The sequence below is a fragment of the Scyliorhinus torazame genome, chromosome 13 (assembly GCF_047496885.1).
Source record: "Scyliorhinus torazame isolate Kashiwa2021f chromosome 13, sScyTor2.1, whole genome shotgun sequence".
In the NCBI taxonomy this organism is placed as follows: domain Eukaryota; kingdom Metazoa; phylum Chordata; class Chondrichthyes; order Carcharhiniformes; family Scyliorhinidae; genus Scyliorhinus; species Scyliorhinus torazame.
In genome coordinates this window covers 58,736,869-58,756,495 of record NC_092719.1, presented here as the reverse complement: position 1 = coordinate 58,756,495, position 19,627 = coordinate 58,736,869, and the positions used below count along the sequence as shown (strand labels likewise).

General features: G+C 43.5%; 1 protein-coding gene across 1 annotated transcript in view; it reads left to right on the top strand.

Annotated features, from left to right (window-relative positions):
* LOC140387620 (uncharacterized) overlaps nucleotides 1-19,627 on the top strand; it is a 176,173-nt gene that overhangs the window by 55,345 nt on the left and 101,201 nt on the right. The window contains exons 27-36 of the mRNA XM_072470813.1: nucleotides 4,689-4,814; nucleotides 5,946-6,087; nucleotides 8,130-8,161; nucleotides 10,686-10,793; nucleotides 12,560-12,619; nucleotides 14,524-14,583; nucleotides 16,424-16,483; nucleotides 17,159-17,215; nucleotides 18,166-18,225; nucleotides 19,060-19,116. Coding sequence (XP_072326914.1) covers nucleotides 4,689-4,814; nucleotides 5,946-6,087; nucleotides 8,130-8,161; nucleotides 10,686-10,793; nucleotides 12,560-12,619; nucleotides 14,524-14,583; nucleotides 16,424-16,483; nucleotides 17,159-17,215; nucleotides 18,166-18,225; nucleotides 19,060-19,116 — 762 coding nt within the window. The remainder of the gene's footprint in view (nucleotides 1-4,688; nucleotides 4,815-5,945; nucleotides 6,088-8,129; nucleotides 8,162-10,685; nucleotides 10,794-12,559; nucleotides 12,620-14,523; nucleotides 14,584-16,423; nucleotides 16,484-17,158; nucleotides 17,216-18,165; nucleotides 18,226-19,059; nucleotides 19,117-19,627) is intronic.

The window sequence follows — 19,627 nt, the reverse complement described above, 5'->3', positions numbered from 1 at the left end:
AATAATTTAGTCATTATTGAGACTCAACATATGCCCAAGCATGAGAGTCCAATAGCCCAGGTCAATGATCAGCATGTTTAAGATGATAATATAGTGACCTGGATTTTTGAGTCAGGTATGCAGAGTCAAGAATATTTCTGATGAGAGGGAGGTGAGAATGGGTGTTAAAGGGAATCAAACCCACCGTCCCCAGAAACAGTGCAGTGGCAGTCATAGGCACTGCTGGGTGAGGAGTGTGAAAGGTTGGCCTCGATGACCCGGGACTTCGTCACAGCTTATAAACAAAATAAAACAAAAAAAAGGTCCTCTCGACCTCATCCCTCATACCCCTTCATCACCATCTCACACATACTCACCATGCCCCATCAATGCCAACCCATGCCACCTCATGACCCTCACCCACCTCCTGTGGCCCCTTATATGCTCCATGCCACCTCATGCTCTTTGCCTACCTCCCATAGCCCCTCACACCCTCCATGCCAACCCATGACCTCCCACTTATCTCCATTGCCCCTTACATGTCAACTAATGATATCTCACCTACTCAGGGAGAGACGGAGACTGCAGGCGGAACTGGGAGTGCTATCCACGAGTAGAGCCATGGAACAGCTTAGGAAGGCAAGGGGTGTGGTGTATGAGCATGGGGAGAAGGCCAGCAGATTGCTAGCCCAGCAACTCAGGAAGAGGGAGGCGGCCAGGGAAATAAGTAGAGTGGTGGACGGGAAGGGGAGCAGAGTAGAGGACCCATCAGGACTGAATAAGGTGTTTCGGGACTTTTATAGTAAGCTCTACACTTCAGAAGGAGGAGATGAAACGGTTCCTGGATGGACTAAGCTTCCCAAACGTAGGCAGGGGACTAGTGGACGGGCTGGGGGCCCCGTTTAGAGCGGAGGAGGTACTGGGGGGCCTAAAGGCCATGCAGTCGGGGAAAGCACTGGGGCCGGATGGATACCCAGTAGAGTTTTACAAGAAATTCTTGGAAATAGTGGGACCGGTGGGACCGGTACTGACAAGGGTTTTTAATGAGGCGAGGGACAGAGGGACCTTGCCGCTGCTGATTTCGCAGGCCACCATCTCGCTGATATTGAAGCGGGACAAGGACCCGGAATCCTGCGGGTCATACAGGCCAATCTCCCTGATCAATGTAGATGCCAAGCTCCTGGCCAAGGTCCTGGCAATTAGAATTGAGGACTGCGTACCGGAGGTGATTGGGGACAATCAGACAGGGTTTGTGAAAGGCAGGCAGCTGACTGCTAACTTGAGAAGATTGCTTAATGTGATCATGATGCCCCCGACGGGCAAGGAGATGGAGGTGGTGGTGGCAATGGATGCTGAGAAGGCCTTCGACCGGGTGGAGTGGGGCTATTTGTGGGAGGCACTCGGACGGTTCAGGTTCGGGGAGGGACTGGTTAATTGGGTCAGACTATTGTACCAGGCCCCAAAAGCTAGCGTAAGGATGAACAGGATAATGTCAGATTATTTCAGGCTACATCGCGGGACCAGGTAGGGATGCCCACTCTCCCCGTTACTGTTCGCGCTGGCCATAGAACCGTTAGCGATTGCGCTGAGAGCTGCAAAGGGGTGGAAGGGAATGACTCGAGGGTGGGGGTGGAGCACAGGGCCTCTCTCTATGCGGATGACCTGCTCCTGTATGTGTCGGACCCACTGGCCGGGATGGAAAATATACTGGAAACATTGAGGAAGTTTGGCCGGTTCTCAGGGTACAAATTAAATATGGCCAAGAGTGAGATGTTTGTAGTGCAGGCAAGGGGCCAGGAGAATACACTGAAGGAGCTGCCATTTAGGCTGGTTGGGGAACGTTTTCGGTACTTGGGGATACAGGTGGCACGTGACTGGGGCAGGTTACATCAGTTACATTTGACTGGAGTGATGGAACAAATGAAGAGGGAGTTTCGGAGATGGGATGCACTCCCGCTGACACTTGCGGGGAGGGTGCAGATGGTAAAGATGACAATCCTCCCTAGATTCCTGTTCATCTTCCAGTGCCTCCCGATCTTTATCCCACGGTCCTTCTTCAAAAGGACTGGCAAAATCATCATGAGCTTTGTCTGGGCGGGAAAACCCCTGCGGGTGAGGAAGGCGGTGCTTGAAAGGAGCCGCAGCGAGGGGGGACTGGCATTGCCGAGTCTGATCAACTACTACTGGGCGGCTAACATAACCATGATAAGGAAGTGGATGGTGGGTACAGGGTCTATCTGGGAGCGGGTGGAGGCGGCTTCGTGCAGGGGCACCAGTTTGGCAGCCCTGGTCACGGCTCCCCTACCGCTTGCGCCGGCCAGGTACTCCACCAGCCCGGTAGTGGGGGCGGATTTTGGGCCAGTGGAGAAAGCATGCAGGGGAGGTGGGGGCGTTGGTCTGGGCTCCAATTTGTGATAACCGTTGATTCGCCCCCTGGAACATGGATGGAGGGTTTCGAGCATGGCGGCGAGTGGGGGTGAGGATGGTGGGTGATATGTTCCTGGACGGGAACTTTGCGAGTTTGAGGGATTTTGAGGAGAAAGCTGGGCTGGAAAGAGGAAATGACTTTAGGTATTTACAGATGTGGGACTTTGTACGTAGACAGGTCCCAACCTTCCCACGCCTCCCGCCAACAGGGATTCAGGACAGAATAATCTCTGGAGGAGAAGGAGGCGAGGGTAGAGTCTCGGATATTTACAAGGTGCTCATGAAGGGGGAAAAGTCCCAGACGGAGGAGCTGAAACTCAAATGGGAGAAGGAACTCGGCGGGGAGATGGAGGATGGGGTATGGGCGGAAGCCCTGAGTAGGGTAAACTCAACCGCAACATGTGCCAGGCTCGGCCTGATTCAGTTTAAGGTCGCTCACCGGGCTCACATGACGGTGGCTCGGATGAGCAAATTCTTTGGGGTGGAGGACAAGTGCGCTAGATGCGCGTGAGGACCAGCGAACCACGTTCACATGTTTTGGGCATGTCCTAAGCTTAGGGGGCACTGGGAGGGATTTGCGGATGTCATGTCCCGAGTGCTGAGAACAAGAATGGTGATGAGTCCAGAGGTGGCAATTTTCGGGGTTTCGGAGGACCCGGGAGTCCAGGGAGAGAAAGTGGCCGATGTTCTGGCCTTTGCTTCCCTGATAGCTCGGCGGCGAATACTGCTGGCATGGAGGGACTCAAAACCCCCAAAGACCGGACTATAGCTGTCGGACATGTCACGTTTTCTGGGTATGGAAAAAAATCAAGTTCGCCTTGAGGGAATCTGTATTGGGGTTCGTCCGAAGGTGGCAACCATTCATCGACTTCTTCGCGGGAGAGTGAGCGTCAGCAGGGGGGGTGGGAGATTAGGGTAGAGTAGGAGGGATAAACAGGCGGGGACTGTCGGTGGGAGAGGAGCGGGTATGTGCATTATGGTTTGGTTGAAATGTTGGTTTTCTGTTGATATTTGCATATTTCTGTAATCTGTAACTGTTTACAATGCCAAGAAATACCTCAATAAAATTGTTTGTTAAAAAAACAACTAATGATATCTCAGGTCAATTTATGTCCACCAGCTACCATCCTTTGCCCTTACACCCTCCATGCCAACTGACCCTGTGCCCATGGTTAGACCTCAGCACCCATGCTGAGATAAAACAAAATAAAGTTCTAAGTGTCGATTGGTGACTTTCCTATTTTTAAAAATCATTTTCATTGATTTAAAAAAAACATTCACTACAATTACATTCCTTCAACTACTTAACTCTTTAAAAAAAACAAGCATTTCCTTCAAGTACTTAATCGCTTATGAAACAAGCAACTGTATGCATAGTCCCAGACCAAATACTTTATAAAAACCTGGAGCTGTCAATTAAACTGTGAATGGACAGTCATCCCACCATGAAAATGTTAGGTTGTGAAATCAGTCATGCAGCACAAATCCTATAATGATAACCCCAGGCGTATATGAACAGACAGAGTGAAAAAACAAGAGCTGTATTTTAAACAGTAGACATTTTTTCACTCTAAAGATCAGGGGATTTAAAAGATTTTAAGGCCCTGCCCACCACTGGGATCTTCTGCTCCCACCGAAAGTCAATGAACTTTTGGCTTGTCCACTACATTTCCCATGTCAGGTCCCATTCTGTCAGGGCTGGAAAATCCTTGTCAAAAGTTCAATGGGATTTAAATGCTTTGACTGCTTTACAAGTTTATCCACTTTTTGATCACATTCGTTTCTACTTTTAACAAAGCTAACAGCGCGCTTGGCATTTCCCAGAGTGCATCTGACCTTCTCAAAAAGGACACCCTACTTCTTTCAAAGGTGTCCATAGGTGTATTCATAAAGGCCCCTTATAACTCAACAAGGTTACCCTGGCTCCCCAAAGAATTTTAGTAAATTTAGACCATCTCTTGGGGTGTAACGCCCACAACTCATGATTTGAACATCCTTCTATCAAAATTTGGGGTCTATTTGAAGGCAGCTGCACACTTACATTTGAAGCTACCTTGGTGAATCATGCCCCGCCTCTTCCTTCCCCAGCAAATGCTGGGTGCCGGATTTGCAGTTGCGAGTCAGAGTTCCCGTGTCACTTTGGCCAAGCCGGAGACATTTGCTATCCATTGGGAAATTCAGGCCAGTATGCATTTGGCATGGATGATTCAAACTGCATTTAATGTAGAAATTGAATAAATGACGAATGAACGAATTTTAATTGTTTCTGCTTTATATTGCAGCCGTGTATTGTGATTATTATAACACACCTGGTGAATGCAGCTGGCACTATCACCCATGTGGAACATTAACAACAAAAACATGCTCGGACCATTACATTGGAAAGAAGTTCTCTGCTGATCTTGAAGGTTGGGTTTCGATTATATTCAATCATATATTAAGATGTGTTTTTAAAAAAAAACTTTTGAAAGATTTTTTAATATTGGTCTGCTGGGATTCCTGTTGTAATATTAATGGATTTGTTAAGTTTCATCAATTAAATGTGTTTCCAAAGAATCTAAAGTTTCTAATGGTTAGTGATCCATGAGAAGAGAGACTTTTTGCGATCAGACAAGGAGCACAAATTGAGAAATTACACACCCCAGTTCCAGCAGTCTCCTGATCTGTACTCTGGTGTATGCTGGAAATCTCTCCCAGATGTTGGTGGGGAGAACATGGGGAGAGAATCTAAACTAAAGTGTACAATTCTACAGGGGGGGCAGGAACAGAGGGACCTGGTGATAAGTTGTTGAAGGTAGCAGGAAAGGTTGAGAGAGCAGTTGATAAGTCACACAGTATCCTCGGCTATATTAATAGGGGCATGGAGTGCAAGAGCAAGGAGGTTATGTTGCACTTGTATAAGGCACTTCTTCAGCCTCAGCTGGGGCATTGCGTCCAGTTGTGGCGACACACGTTTGGAAGTAGGCGGGTGCACTGGAGAGGGCACAAGAAAGATTAATGGAAATTATCCCAGGTATGAAGACAGATTGGAGAAGTTGAACTGTTTCCCACAAAGAAAAGAAGGTTGAGAGGAAATTTGATAGAGATATTTAAAATAATGAGGGGATTTAGGCAGAGTAGATGGGGAGAAACTGTCTCCCACTCATAAAATGATCCAGAATGAAAGGGTGCACAGATTTAGAGTAATTGGCAAATGGAGCAAAAGCAAAATGAGAAAAAAACTTTCTGTGCAGCGAGTGGTTAAGGTTTGCAATGCACGGCCAGAGATTGTGATAGGGGCAAGTTCAATGAAAGCATTCAAAGAGGAATTAGACTGTTAGCTGAAAAGGGAGAAGGCAGGAAAATGGCACTAATGAATTGCTATTTTGAAACAGCTGGTGCAGGCACAAGAGGCCAAATGGCTTCCTTCTGCACTCTAACAATTTGGTGATTTGGTGAAGATGTGAGTGTTGTGAAAAAAAGCGATCTTTGATTTTGTGTTCATTTTTACTTCAGTTTCTTTGTGAAAATTTTACGTAGATTATTTCTCACTGCTTTAGGTTGCTATGCCAAATGTCCAGAAAGTATTCCGTATTTAGATGAAAATACAATGAAGTGTGTTGCATTACCTCAGTGCACTTGTTATTATGATGGAAGAATATTGCAGCCCGGTGAAATAACATGGAACACCTGTGAAAAATGGTACAACGTCCATGTCAATTCATTCTATTACTTTGATCACCATTCTTGTGCTGAAAGCAAACTTTTTAATTCAAATCTATCTGGGCCTTGAGTACTTTTATGGTTAAATCATTCACTTAGAAGTGTTGTAAGGAACGACCCTTAAGAAATATTTTTTTCATTCCTATTTCCAAGAAATGGGAGACTTTCCTGACAATCACAACCCAACCTGTTTAAAATCATGGGCGAAATTCTCCTACCCGCCCCGCCACATTTCTGCCCCGACCCGCCGGCGGGAGTCTCCGTAACAACGGCCGGTCAATGGGGTTTCCCATTGTGGGGCAGCCCCACGCCGTCGGGAAACCCCCGGGCGCCAGCAAAACGGAGACTCCCGCCGGCGGAGAATGACGCCCCAGGAGTGTTTTTGGTTGACATGGATTTGGTTTTATAAATTTAGAGCACCCAATTATTTTTTTCCAATTAAAGGGCAATTTAGCATGGCCAATCCACCTACCCTGCACATCTTTGGGTTGTGGGGGCGAAACCCACGCAAACACGGGGAGAATTTGCAAACTCCACAAGGACAGCGACCCAGAGCCGGGATCAAACCTGGGACCTCGGCACCGTGAGGCAGCAATGCTAACCCACTGCGCCACCATGCTGCCTATGTGGTTGACATAGTTAACATTTAGATCAATTGTGTAAGAAAATGTAATACTGCCAGATGCTTTATAAAATAAAAGCAATTTTAAGAGTTTCAAATTGATGTATTCACTGTTTAAATAGATTCAACTGTAAAATGCATCATACTATAGTCTCCCAATTAAACTAATAATAATCTTTATTGTCACAAATAGGCTTCCATTAACACTGCAATAAAGTTACTGTGAAAAGTCCCTAGTTGCCACATTCTAGCGCCTATCCAGGTACACAGAGGGAGAATTCAGAATGTACAAATTATCTAGCAGCATGTCTTTCGGGACTTGTGGGAGAAAACCGGAGCACCAGGAGGAAACTCACCCAGGCACAGGGAGAACGTACAGATTTCGCAAAGACAGTGACCCAAGCCAGGAATCTAACCTGGGACCCTGGCGCTATGAAGCAACAGTGCTAACCATTGCATTAGCGTGCCACCTATTGCTTATCACCCCTGTTGCTGCCCAGAAAATGGACTCTTTCTTTTAAATTCTACCATGATCTCCCCTCCTACCAACTTCTGTAATTGTGAAATGTTGTAATTTTCCGTTCCACAAACAGCAGTTTATTTGTGACCTACCTCCATGTTCAGCAGCCATGTTCCATTAATTGCTATGACCCTGCCTTAGGGAAGTCTATCTGTCATCAGCTCTCATTTGTTGCCTTCTTCCCCGCGTTTAAAATCCTCTCAAAGACCTTCACCTTTAGACATGATGTGTGAGCCGGCAAAATATTTCTCCATTTGTCGTCCATCATTCTTTAAGGCACTTATTAAAAAAACTGTTCCATGGGATGTGGATCGCTAGCATTTAGTGAGGAGTCACATGTCAGCCAGGTAAAGATGGCAGATTTCCTTCCCTAAAGAATATTCATTTTGCCATTAGACTTTTAATTTTGGAGTTTTATTCATTGAATTCAAATTTCAGCATCTGCCGTGGTGGAATTCGAACCTGTGACCCAGAGCATCACCCTGGGTTTCTGAATGACTAGTCCAGTAACGATACCACTATGCCACTGCCTCCCTTTACAGATATGCTGACACAGTGGTTAGCACTGTTGCCTCACAATGCCAGGGACCCGGGTTCAATTCCAGCCTCGGGTGACTGTGTGGAGTTCGCAATTTTTCCAGTGTCTGCAGGGGTTTCCCCCGGGTGCTCCGGTTTCCTCCCATAATCCAAAGATGTGCAGCTCAGGTGGATTAACCATGCTAAATTGTCCTGCATGTCCAGGGCTGTGGAGGTTCAGTGGGGAGAGGGCGGGGAGGTGTCAGAGGGTGAGTGCAGACTTGATGGGCCAAATTGTCTCCTTCTGCATTTTAGGGATTCTAATGTTTCTTACTGTAATGCCTTGTCTGTTTCTATTTGTAGTGTATGTGTCAATGGAAACACGCAGTGTGACCGTAAGTAACTTTACTTCTCAGCCTTCAGTTGCTAGCACAATGAATGTGTACTGGCTATTTGTGTTTTGCTGCAGGGCAATGCTTCTCCTGAATATAGTATAACATTAATATCACCCGCACCCCTGATCTTCTTAATGTTTCTTACCCAATGCGTAAGTTCTGCATTTGAAACACGGTAACAACTAAGCTTACTGCAAGCCAATAGGGAAGGTTCAGTTGCACAATGGAGTAGGTGCTATGCCAGCTCATATTTATATTTATTCTTTCATGGGACATGGGCATTGCTGGCAAGGTAAACTTTTATTGCCTACCCCTAATTGCCCTTGAACTGAGTGTCTTGTTAAATAATAATAATCTTTATAATAATCTTTATTGTCACAAGTAGGCTGACATTGCAATGAAGTTACTGTGAAAAGCCCCGAGTCGCCACATTCCGGTGCCTGTTCGGGTACACAGAGAGAGAATTCAGAATGTCCAATTCACCCAACAAGCATGTATTTCGGGACTAGTGGGAGGAAACTGGAGCACCCGGAAGAAACCAACGCAAACACGGGGAGAACGTGCAGACTCCACACAGATAGTAACCCAAGCGGGAATAGAACCTGGGACCCCGGCACTGTGATGCCACAGTGCTAACCACTGTTCTACCGTGCTGCCCTGTTAGGCCATTTTCGAAGACTTTTAAGAGTTAACCACGTTGCTGTGGATCTGGAGTCTCATGTGGGCCAGACGTACACGTGGTAAGATTGGCAAATTCCCTCCCTAAAGGACATCAGATGGGTTTTTACGACAATTATTTCATGGTCATCATCACTTAGACTTATAATTCCAGATTTTTATTGGATTCTGCTTTTGTGGTATTCAAACCCAGAGCATTTCCCTGGATGCCTGAATTACTAGTCCAGTGACAATTCCACCATGCCACTGGTTTGACACTAAAACTGGTAGGACCCGTGCCTGTGAACATCAGGCTCAGTGTTTTCTCACTGGATCGATCTCCTGCGATTTCTCAAGACTGCCTCTAATCCTATTCATCTATTAAGTCCTGAGCCTATATTTTGTTTAAAATTCATGCAAATTGTGGAAGTACCCCACAGGTTTGAGGAAAAATCATTGGAAAAGCTGGAAAAATGGCCCAAGTAACATTCATGCTATGTACTGGGGTTTCCGTGGCTCTTCTGCTGGTGCTCTGGCAGATTACTTTTACCACCAGCGGATTGCCCACTAATGGTTGAAGCCAAACATAAGATGATGTAAACATTTTACTGCCCATTAATATTGCTGCTGAGCAGTTACTGTTTCAGCATTGCTTCCGAACGAGTGAGATGAGTGCACTCTACCAAATATAAGAAAATGGTTTCTGCTGTGGAACTCAAGGGTTTATGCTGTTGCTGTCTCGTTGGTTCTGCCGATCTTCCAGCATTAGATCTGAGTGTCTATTCTTCGTGTGAGGGCCTCAGTGGTGAGAGTAAACTACAGGATGGGCGGCACGGTAGCACAGTGGGTAGCACTGTTGCTTCACAGCTCCAGGGTCCCAGGTTTGATTCCCAGCTTGGGCCATTGCCTGTGCGGAGTCTGCACGTTCTCCCCGTGTCTGCGCGGGTTTCCTCCAGGTGCTCCAGTTTCCTCCCACAATCCCAATTGTTAGGCGAGTTGGATATTCTGAATTCCCCCTCTGTGCACCTGAACAGGCGTCGGAATGTGGCGACTCGTGGCTTTTCGTAGTAACTTCATTGCAGTGTTAATGTAAGCTTACTTAATGTGACAATAATAAAAATTATCATTATTATCATTAGGAGTGGGGTTGTCAACCACCAGATTGTCTCAGGTTCTGCAGGGTTCGAAAGTTAATCCACAGCATACTGCTGGGGGCAATCCAGGACTACAAGGCATATTCAAAAATTAATTTTTCTTTCAATGTTTTTGCTTATTAGTTGTGAAGATATTGGTGTTGCAGAAGAAAAGATGGTTGAGTGATAGTTAAAAGCATCCAATGAAAAGCCTGTTCACTGTCCAGTTGGTGTGGAAGGCTTGCTCCATATGAACTGGGCACCTCAATGGGCAGGAGCATGAAGGCAGGGCAGTTGGAGGGAGGTTATTCAATGATGAATTTTCGGTATTGCATCCAACCAGAGACACACGCACACATACGCTTGTTTGTTCACTGGGTAGTTTTACGTAGTAGAACCTTACTTCTACCCTGCCCATACTCTTAACTGGTCACACTGAAGTCGATGCTAATATCACACTTGTTGTGACTGTGTTCCGCTAACTCGGTGAACTCACTGAGCATTAACTCCAGAATGAAACATTGTGCAATGTGCGTTGCTTGGTACCCGGCCTCGAACTACCTTTGGAAACTGCATCCAGCATCATATACCTGCTAATTCAATGTTTTTATATTACCTGATTGTATGCCTTCTATACCATATCATATGTGGTTTTATACCATGATAGGAGCCGAGTAAAACATGAGAAATAGAATAGAACTTAATTTTTTCTTTGGGTATGTTTGCTCCAACAGGAATTACGACTACAACTAAGAGCACAACTGTGACCACAACAGCATCAACCACTTCAACTCCACTTACATCTTTGGCAACGACTATTTCATCAACAATAACAAGCACAGGTAAAGAGATCTTAGTGTGCTGCTTTAACGAAGAAAACCATATTTACAAAGTAGTATGATATAGTTGCCACTGTACACTACTTTATCATAGGATCCCTACAGTGCAGAAGGAGGCCATTCGGCCCATCACGTCTGCACAGACCTTTCGAAAGACCACCCTTCCTGGACCCGATCCTCCACCTTATCCCTGTAACTCCACCCAACCTTTGGACATTTTAGGGGCAATTTAACATGGCCAATCCACCGAGTCTGCACACTGTTGGACTGTGGGAGCACCTGGAGGAAACCCACACAGAGAGGGGGAGAATTTGCAAACTCCACACAGACAGTAACCCGAGGTCGGAATTGAACCCAGGTCCCTGGCACTGTGAGGCTGCAGTGCTAACCACTGTGCCACCATGGCACCCCATCTTTGAGAGATAGATGTCAAATCTGACGTCACCCAAACTTGCAGTAATTTATGGCTATTATGACATGGTGAGCTCCAGAGCCATCTCTTGCTCAGTTGACCACACACTCACCTCTGAGCCATATAAGTCAGTGGCCGGATTTTCCGTGTCCCCTGTCCTGCCCTCCGTAGCGTGATATGAGGTGGCGGAGCTGGTTTGCCTCAACAGGGTTTCCCATTGTTAATACCTTGCGCCGCTGGAGAACCCAGTACTTTTAAACCTTTCAAACTCCAGGATGAAACTCCAGTCATGCACGGAGGGAATGTTGCACTGTTGGAGTTTGGATAAGACATTAAACTTAGACCCGGTCTCCCCTCTCAGATGAAAGTATGAGATCCCATACCACAATTTAAAAGAAGATTGCAGAAATTACTCCTGGTGTGCTAACCAAAATAAATCCCTCAATCAGCATCACAAAAATGGATTTTTTTTAGTCATTTGAGAGCTCCTGTTGTGAAAATACAATACAACAGCAACCGCATTTCAGAAACTCTTAAGTGTCATGAGACCTCTGGGGCATTATATATAGTTTTATGAATTTAGCCCTAAGTAATGTTTTCAGTATAGTAAGAGAAAATATTGAAAGACTAAACACGTTCAGTAAAAAAGTGTTAAAATACAGTATAAAAGAGTCAGGGTGGCACAATAGCACAGTAGTTAGCACTGTTGCTTCACAGCGACAGGGACCCAGGTTTGATTCCGGCTTGGGTTACTGTCTGTGCGGAGTCTGCACATTCTCCCTATGTCTGTGTGGGTTTCCTCCTACAAGTCCCGAAAGACATGCTTGTTAGGTAAATTGGACATTCTGAATTCTCTCTCCGTGTACCTGAGCAGGTGACTGGGGGACTTTCACAGTAACTTCATTGTAGTGTCAATGTAAGGCTACTTGTGACATTAATAAAGATTATTATTATTAAAAAAACAGGGTTCAAAGACTGGGTTGCTGTTTTCCATAACCAATTTGTTACCTAAAACCTGTGGCAGGCTGATTTGATTATTTAAATTTGGGCCTACACTCATTGTGGGATCCCTATGTGAATTTGGACACCAGCTAGCTTAGTTCTCCCGTGTCTTAAAGTAACCACAAAAGCCTGCTGAAAAATAGCCAAGTCTTCTGTATTTTGTGGATCCAGTACGCTCAGCTTTGCATATCCAGGCTCGTCTAACAACTATAGGAAGCTGCCAGACAACCTCCAGTATTGCTACTGGTTTCCGACCTACCTCCCCCATCCCCATAGAACCTATCCCAAAGCAGCTGCTGATGTTTAGGAATTGCATTGGAGTTTTGTGACTTTGAATGGCTTTAATATTTTTCAGAGTTAACAAGTACAACAGTGCCGCCAACAAAAACATACTCAACCATTGGCTCCACAACACGTGAGTGATTTATCTTTCATTATGCATTGCAAGGCATTAGATAAAAATGATTTTATTATCTCTTCAACACCTCTTGTCTCTGAAAGTCTATTCCCTTTCTCTGTCAGTGTATGCTTCTATTCCAGTCAGTGAACAGTGTTTATTGGCATCATTGGTGAATAAAATGTTGTTTTCATTCACTTCAGCAGCCCCCTCAGCATGAGGGAAAAGCCCAGAAAGGACCCATGGAAGCACAGAAATATACATGGCAAATAGAAGCAGGAGGAGGCCATTCAGCCCTTCAAGCCTGCTCCACCATTCATCATTCGTTATGTCATGACTGATCATCAAGTTCAATACCCTGATCTTGCCTTCCCACCATAAGCCTTGATCCCTTTAGCCCCAATAGCTATATCTAATTCTTTCTTGATATCACACAATGTTTTCACTTCAACAACATTTGTTGTAATGAATTCCACAGATTTAACACTCTCTGGATGAAGAAATGTCTCCTCAGTCCCAAATGGTTTACCTCTTATCCCAAACTATGACCCCTAGTTCTGGACTCAATTCACCATCAGGAACATTTTTTCTGAATCAGCCCTGTCCAATCTTGATAGAATTTTATAAGTTTCCATGAGATACCCTATCACTCTACTAAACTCCAATGAATATAATCCTAACTAATTTAGTCTCTCTTCATATGACAGTCCCACCATCCCAGGAATCAGCCTGGTAAACCTTTGCTGCACTCCCTCCACAGCAAGACCATTCTTCCTCAGATAAGGACACCAAAACTGAACAAATTACTCCATGTGGCACCAATGCCCCATAAAATTGTAGTAAAACATCTGCACTCAAATCCTCTCGCTCTGAAGGCCAAAATACCAATTGCTTTCTTCACTGCCTGCTGTACCTTTGTGCTTACTTTCAGTGACTGATGCTCGAGGACACAAAGGTCACCCTGTGTATCCATCTCTCTTAATTTACACTCATTCAAATAATAATCTGCCTTCCTTTTTTTGCTACCGAAGTGGATAACCTCACATTTATCCACGTTATTCTGCACCTGTCATGCGTATGCCCACTTATTCAGTCTGTCCAAATCCTGCTGAAGCATCTCTGCATCTTCATCACAGCTCACCCAACTTTGTATCAACTGCAAATTTGGAAATGTTAGTTCCCTCGTCCAGAATATTAATACATAACAAGTGGATGTTCCATTCAAACAGCATTTTGCAGTAAATCCTATAAAATAAATTGTGCAGTCGAACGCTAATGTATCCCAGTTGTAAAATTCACAATACGATAGGATTTGGAATTGGAATTTGCTGGTTTTGAATGTTATTTCTTCGTCAGCAGTGCCACCAACAACACAGGAAACACGTACTACACCTGGTAAATCTACTACAACAGGTAAGTGATGTCTCCATTCAATATTCACCAACAAGTCTGTTCACACCGTCGAGCTTTTCTCATTTGCAGATTTCAATAAATGTTGGTCCATTCGTTCAGTCTTGTCAACACTTACCTTTCAATGGAAATGGGTGAAAATTTACCAAAACCTGAATCATAAATTAGTTTTGTGAACATCACTTTTACACCAAGATCAATGTGATTGTTTTATGGTCAAACTCTATCACAATACAATGGTGCCTACATCGTGGTGGTGATTTTTGTTATTGTTCTACTTCTTCAGAAGGAGTCACCACATCTGTGAAACCATTCACAACTGGGACCGCTCCTGGCACCACACCGGGTGAGTAACAGCTTCTTTTGATAAACAGCAACAAGGTCAGGAAACAAGTGGATGTTCTATCTTAACATTCTTTTTTTGCAAACCCAATAAAATAAATCGTGCAGTGGAACACTATTTGCTTTTATGTTGTGCTGCTTTGGATTTAATTGTGTTTCTTATTCTTCAGAAGTGACCACTACAACAGTGACACCAACAACAACCAGCTCCACTACCATCTCCACACCGGGTGAGTGATGGCTTCTTTTAATATACAGTAACCGAACCAGTGACGCAAACCGTTTTGTTTCAACACCTTTCAGACAGTGGAAGGACACTAACTCATACTTGTTGATAATTAGTTCAAAACAATCAGAGTGAACTGGTTGATAAACGGACCGAATCAAATGAAGCTCAATCAGACACTGCACATGAGGAAAAATATTCTTCTCCATATTTCTGTATGCACCGTTCACTCCTAGAATCTGCTTGTTTACCATTGTTTTTTGCTTCAAAGTATCGACTTGCATCTTTGACTTTGTCTATGTATATGTTTCTGGAACCTACCTCTTCATTCACCTGAGGAAGGAGCAGTGCTCCGAAATCTAGTGATTTGAAACAAACCTGTTGGACTTTAACCTGGTGTTGTAAGACTTCTTACATTATTTTCTGAACCATTTCCAAATGGCCTGGCATTTCAATAAATTACGAACTGTTCATTGTCTTTTGATGATGATCTGCAGGATCTTTTTCTAATTCAGTAGTTTCCAAAACATACCTTCGCAAAAGGGGTTCCTCTGAGAATAGTGTGATTGTTAATATTCTTGCAATATTTTCTTTCACGCAGTAACCTAAAATTGACTTTTGGAACCGAGACAAATATGCAAAAGTTGATTTGTCTTTCTCCTGATTAAATTTACTCCATTATACTCCAATACAATAAAGCTCGTCAGTAGATCTAGTCAATACATTCCTTAGTCTTGTTGTCTTATTGTCAATTAAATAATCTGAAGCTGGAATTCTGTTAAAAAGCTGGATTTCCAGTCAGACTGCAGTGATTTTTAATATTTTTCTTCTCCTTTAAAAACAGCAACTGTGACAAAAATAACAACAACTTTGTCCACGGCCAGTTCAACAACTGGTGAGTGAGGATTTTTTTCAGTATTGTTCCTCTCACCTTTGAGACTGTCCCACATAGAACATAGAACATACAGTGCAGAAGGAGGCCATTCGGCCCAATGGGTCTGCACCGACCCACTTACGCCCTAACTTCCACCCGATCGATGTAACCCAATAACCCCTGCTAACCTTTTTTGGTCACTAAGGGCAATTTATCATGGCCAATCTACCTAACCTGCATGTCTTTGGACTGTAGGAGGAAACCGGAGCACCCGGAGGTGGCAGAAAGATGCAATGCACAATGTACACATTCTGTGAAATGGAGGTCAGCTGTTGCTTCAAGAGATGTAGATTACTTGTTTGGAGTTTTGTGTGCTGCTTCTGATAACTTGAATCTGTCTCTGCAACAAAGGTACTCCATATGTTACTCATTTTGGTCAATTAGAGGCCAATAAGTCCCATGAATTGACAGGGATATTTATGGTCATATGGGATAGTCTGAGGAAATCACTGAAATGTTTCAGCTGTTCTCTTGGGGTTTCCTGCTACAACCAAGTTCTGGGTAGGGTACATTTACTTTTCAATGGAAATGGGTGAAAATTTACCAAAATCTGAATCATAAGTTAGTTTTGTGAACATCTCTTTTACCCCAAGATCAATGCAATTGTTTTATGGTCACATTCTATCACAGTATAATGGTGCCTACATTGTGGTGGTGATTTTCGTTATTGTTCTACTTCTTCAGAAGGAGTCACCACATCTGTGAAACCATCTACAACTGGGACCACTCCTGGCACCACACCGGGTGAGTAACAGCTTCTTTTGATAAACAGCAACAAGGTCAGGAAACAAGTGGATGTTCTATCTTAGCATTCTTTTTTTGCAAACCCAATAAAATAAATCGTGCAGTGGAACACTATTTGCTTTTATGTTGTGCTGCATTGGATTTAATTGTGTTTCTTATTCTTCAGAAATGACCACTACAACAGTGACACCAACAGCAACCAGCTCCACTACCATCTCCACACCGGGTGAGTGATGGCTTCTTTTAATATACAGTAACCAAACCAGTGACACAAACAGTTTTGTTTCAACAAATTTCAAACAGTGGAAGGACACTAACTCATATTTGTTGAAATTTAGTCCATAACAATCAGAGTGAACTGGTTGCTTAACGGACCTAATCAAATGAAGCTCAATCAGACACTGCACATGAGTAAAATTATTCCTCTCCATATTTCTGTATGCACCGTTCTCTCCTAGAATTTACTTGCTTACCATTGTTTTCTGAACCTTTTCCAAAACCGAGGCCTGGCATTTGAATAAATTAGGAATTGTTCATTGTCTTTTGATGATAATCTGCAGGATCTTTTTCTAATTCAGTAGTTTCCAAAACATACCTTCGCAAAAGGGGTTCCTCTGAGAATAGTGTGATTGTTAATATTCTTGCAATATTTTCTTTCACGCTGTAACCTAAAATTGTCGTTTGGAACCGAGACAAATATGCAAAAGTTGATTTGTCTTTCTCCTGATTAAATTTGCTCCATTATACTCCAATACAATAAAGCTCGTTAGTAGATCTAGTCAATACTTTCCTTAGTCTTGTTGTCTTATTGTCAATTAAATAATCTGAAGCTGGAATTCTGTTAAAAAGCTGGATTTCCAGTTAGAGTGCAGTGATTTTTAATATTTTTCTTGTCCTTTAGAAACAACAACTGTGACAAAAATAACAACAACTTTGTCCACGGCCAGTTCAACAACTGGTGAGTGAGGATTTTTTTCAGTATTGTTCCTCTCACCTTTGAGACTGTCCCTCATAGAACATAGAACATACAGTGCAGAAGGAGGCCATTCGGCCCAATGGGTCTGCACCGACCCACTTACGCCCTAACTTCCACCCGATCGATGTAACCCAATAACCCCTGCTAACCTTTTTTGGTCACTAAGGGCAATTTATCATGGCCCATCTACCTAACCTGCATGTCTTTGGACTGTAGGAGGAAACCGGAGCACCCGGAGGTGGCAGAAAGATGCAATGCACAATGTACACATTCTGTGAAATGGAGGTCAGCTGTTGCTTCAAGAGATGTAGATTACTTGTTTGGAGTTTTGTGTGCTGCTTCTGATAACTTGAATCTGTCTCTGCAACAAAGGTACTCCATATGTTACTCATTTTGGTCAATTAGAGGCCAATAAGTCCCACGAATTGACAGGGATATTTATGGTCATATGGGATAGTCTGAGGAAATCACTGAAATGTTTCAGCTGTCCTCTTGGGGTTTCCTGCTACAACCAAGTTCTGGGTAGGGCACATTTACTTTTCAATGGAAATGGGTGAAAATTTACCAAAATCTGAATCATAAGTTAATTTTGTGAACATCTCTTTTACCCCAAGATAAATGCAATTGTTTTATGGTCACATTCTATCACAGTATAATGGTGCCTACATTGTGGTGGTGATTTTCGTTATTGTTCTACTTCTTCAGAAGGAGTCACCACATCTGTGAAACCGGTCACAACTGGGACCGCTCCTGGCACCACACCGGGTGAGTAACAGCTTCTTTTGATAAACAGCAACAAAGCCAGGAAACAAGTGGATGTTCGATCTTAGCATACATTTTTTAGCAAACCCAATAAAATAAATCGTGCAGTGGAACACTATTTGCTTTTATGTTGTGCTGCATTGGATTTAATTGTGTTTCTTATTCTTCAGAAGTGACCACTACAACAGTGACACCAACAACAACCAGCTCCACTACCATCTCCACACCGGGTGAGTGATGGCTTCTTTTAATATACAGTAACCAAACCAGTGACACAAACAGTTTTGTTTCAACAAATTTCAAACAGTGGAAGGACACTAACTCATACTTGTTGATAATTAGTCCAAAACAATCAGAGTGAACTGGTTGATAAACGGACCGAATCAAATGAAGCTCAATCAGACACTGCACATGAGGAAAAATATTCCTCTCCATATTTCTGTATGCACCGTTCACTCCTAGAATCTGCTTGTTTACCATTGTTTTCTGCTTCAAAGTATCGACTTGCATCTTTGACTTTGTCTATGTATATGTTTCTGGAACCTACCTCTTCATTCACCTGAGGAAGGAGCAGTGCTCCGAAAGCTAGTGATTCGAAACAAACCTGTTGGACTTTAACCTGGTGTTGTAAGACTTCTTACATTATTTTCTGAACCATTTCCAAATGGCCTGGCATTTCAATAAATTACGAATTGTTCATTGTCTTTTGATGATGGTCTGCAGGATCTTTTTCTACTTCAGTAGTTTCCAAAACATACCTTCGCAAAAGATGGTCCTCTGAGCATAGAGTGATTGTTAATATTCTTTCATTATTTTCTTTCACCCAGTAACCTAAAATTGTCTTTTGGAACCGAGACAAATATGCAAAAGTTGATTTGTCTTTCTCCTGAATAAATTTGCTCCATTATACTCCAATACAATAAAGCTCGTCAGTAGGTCTAGTCAATACTTTCCTTAGTCTTGTTGTCTTATTGTCAATTAAATAATCTGAAGCTGGAATTCTGTTAAAAAGCTGGATTTCCAGTCAGACTGCAGTGATTTTTAATATTTTTCTTCTCCTTTAGAAACAACAACTGTGACAAAAATAACAACAACTTTGTCCACGGCCAGTTCAACAACTGGTGAGTGAGGATTTTTTTCAGTATTGTTCCTCTCACCTTTGAGCCAGTCCCTCATAGAACATAGAACATACAGTGCAGAAGGAGGCCATTCGGCCCAATGGGTCTGCACCGACCCACGTACGCCCTAACTTCCACCCGATCGATGTAACCCAATAACCCCTGCTAACCTTTTTTGGTCACTAAGGGCAATTTATCATGGCCTATCTACCTAACCTGCATGTCTTTGGACTGTAGGAGGAAACCGGAGCACCCGGAGGTGGCAGAAAGATGCAATGCACAATGTACACATTCTGTGAAATGGAGGTCAGCTGTTGCTTCAAGAGATGTAGATTACTTGTTTGGAGTTTTGTGTGCTGCTTCTGATAACTTGAATCTGTCTCTGCAACAAAGGTACTCCATATGTTACTCATTTTGGTCAATTAGAGGCCAATAAGTCCCATGAATTGACAGGGATATTTATGGTCATATGGGATAGTCTGAGGAAATCACTGAAATGTTTCAGCTGTCCTCT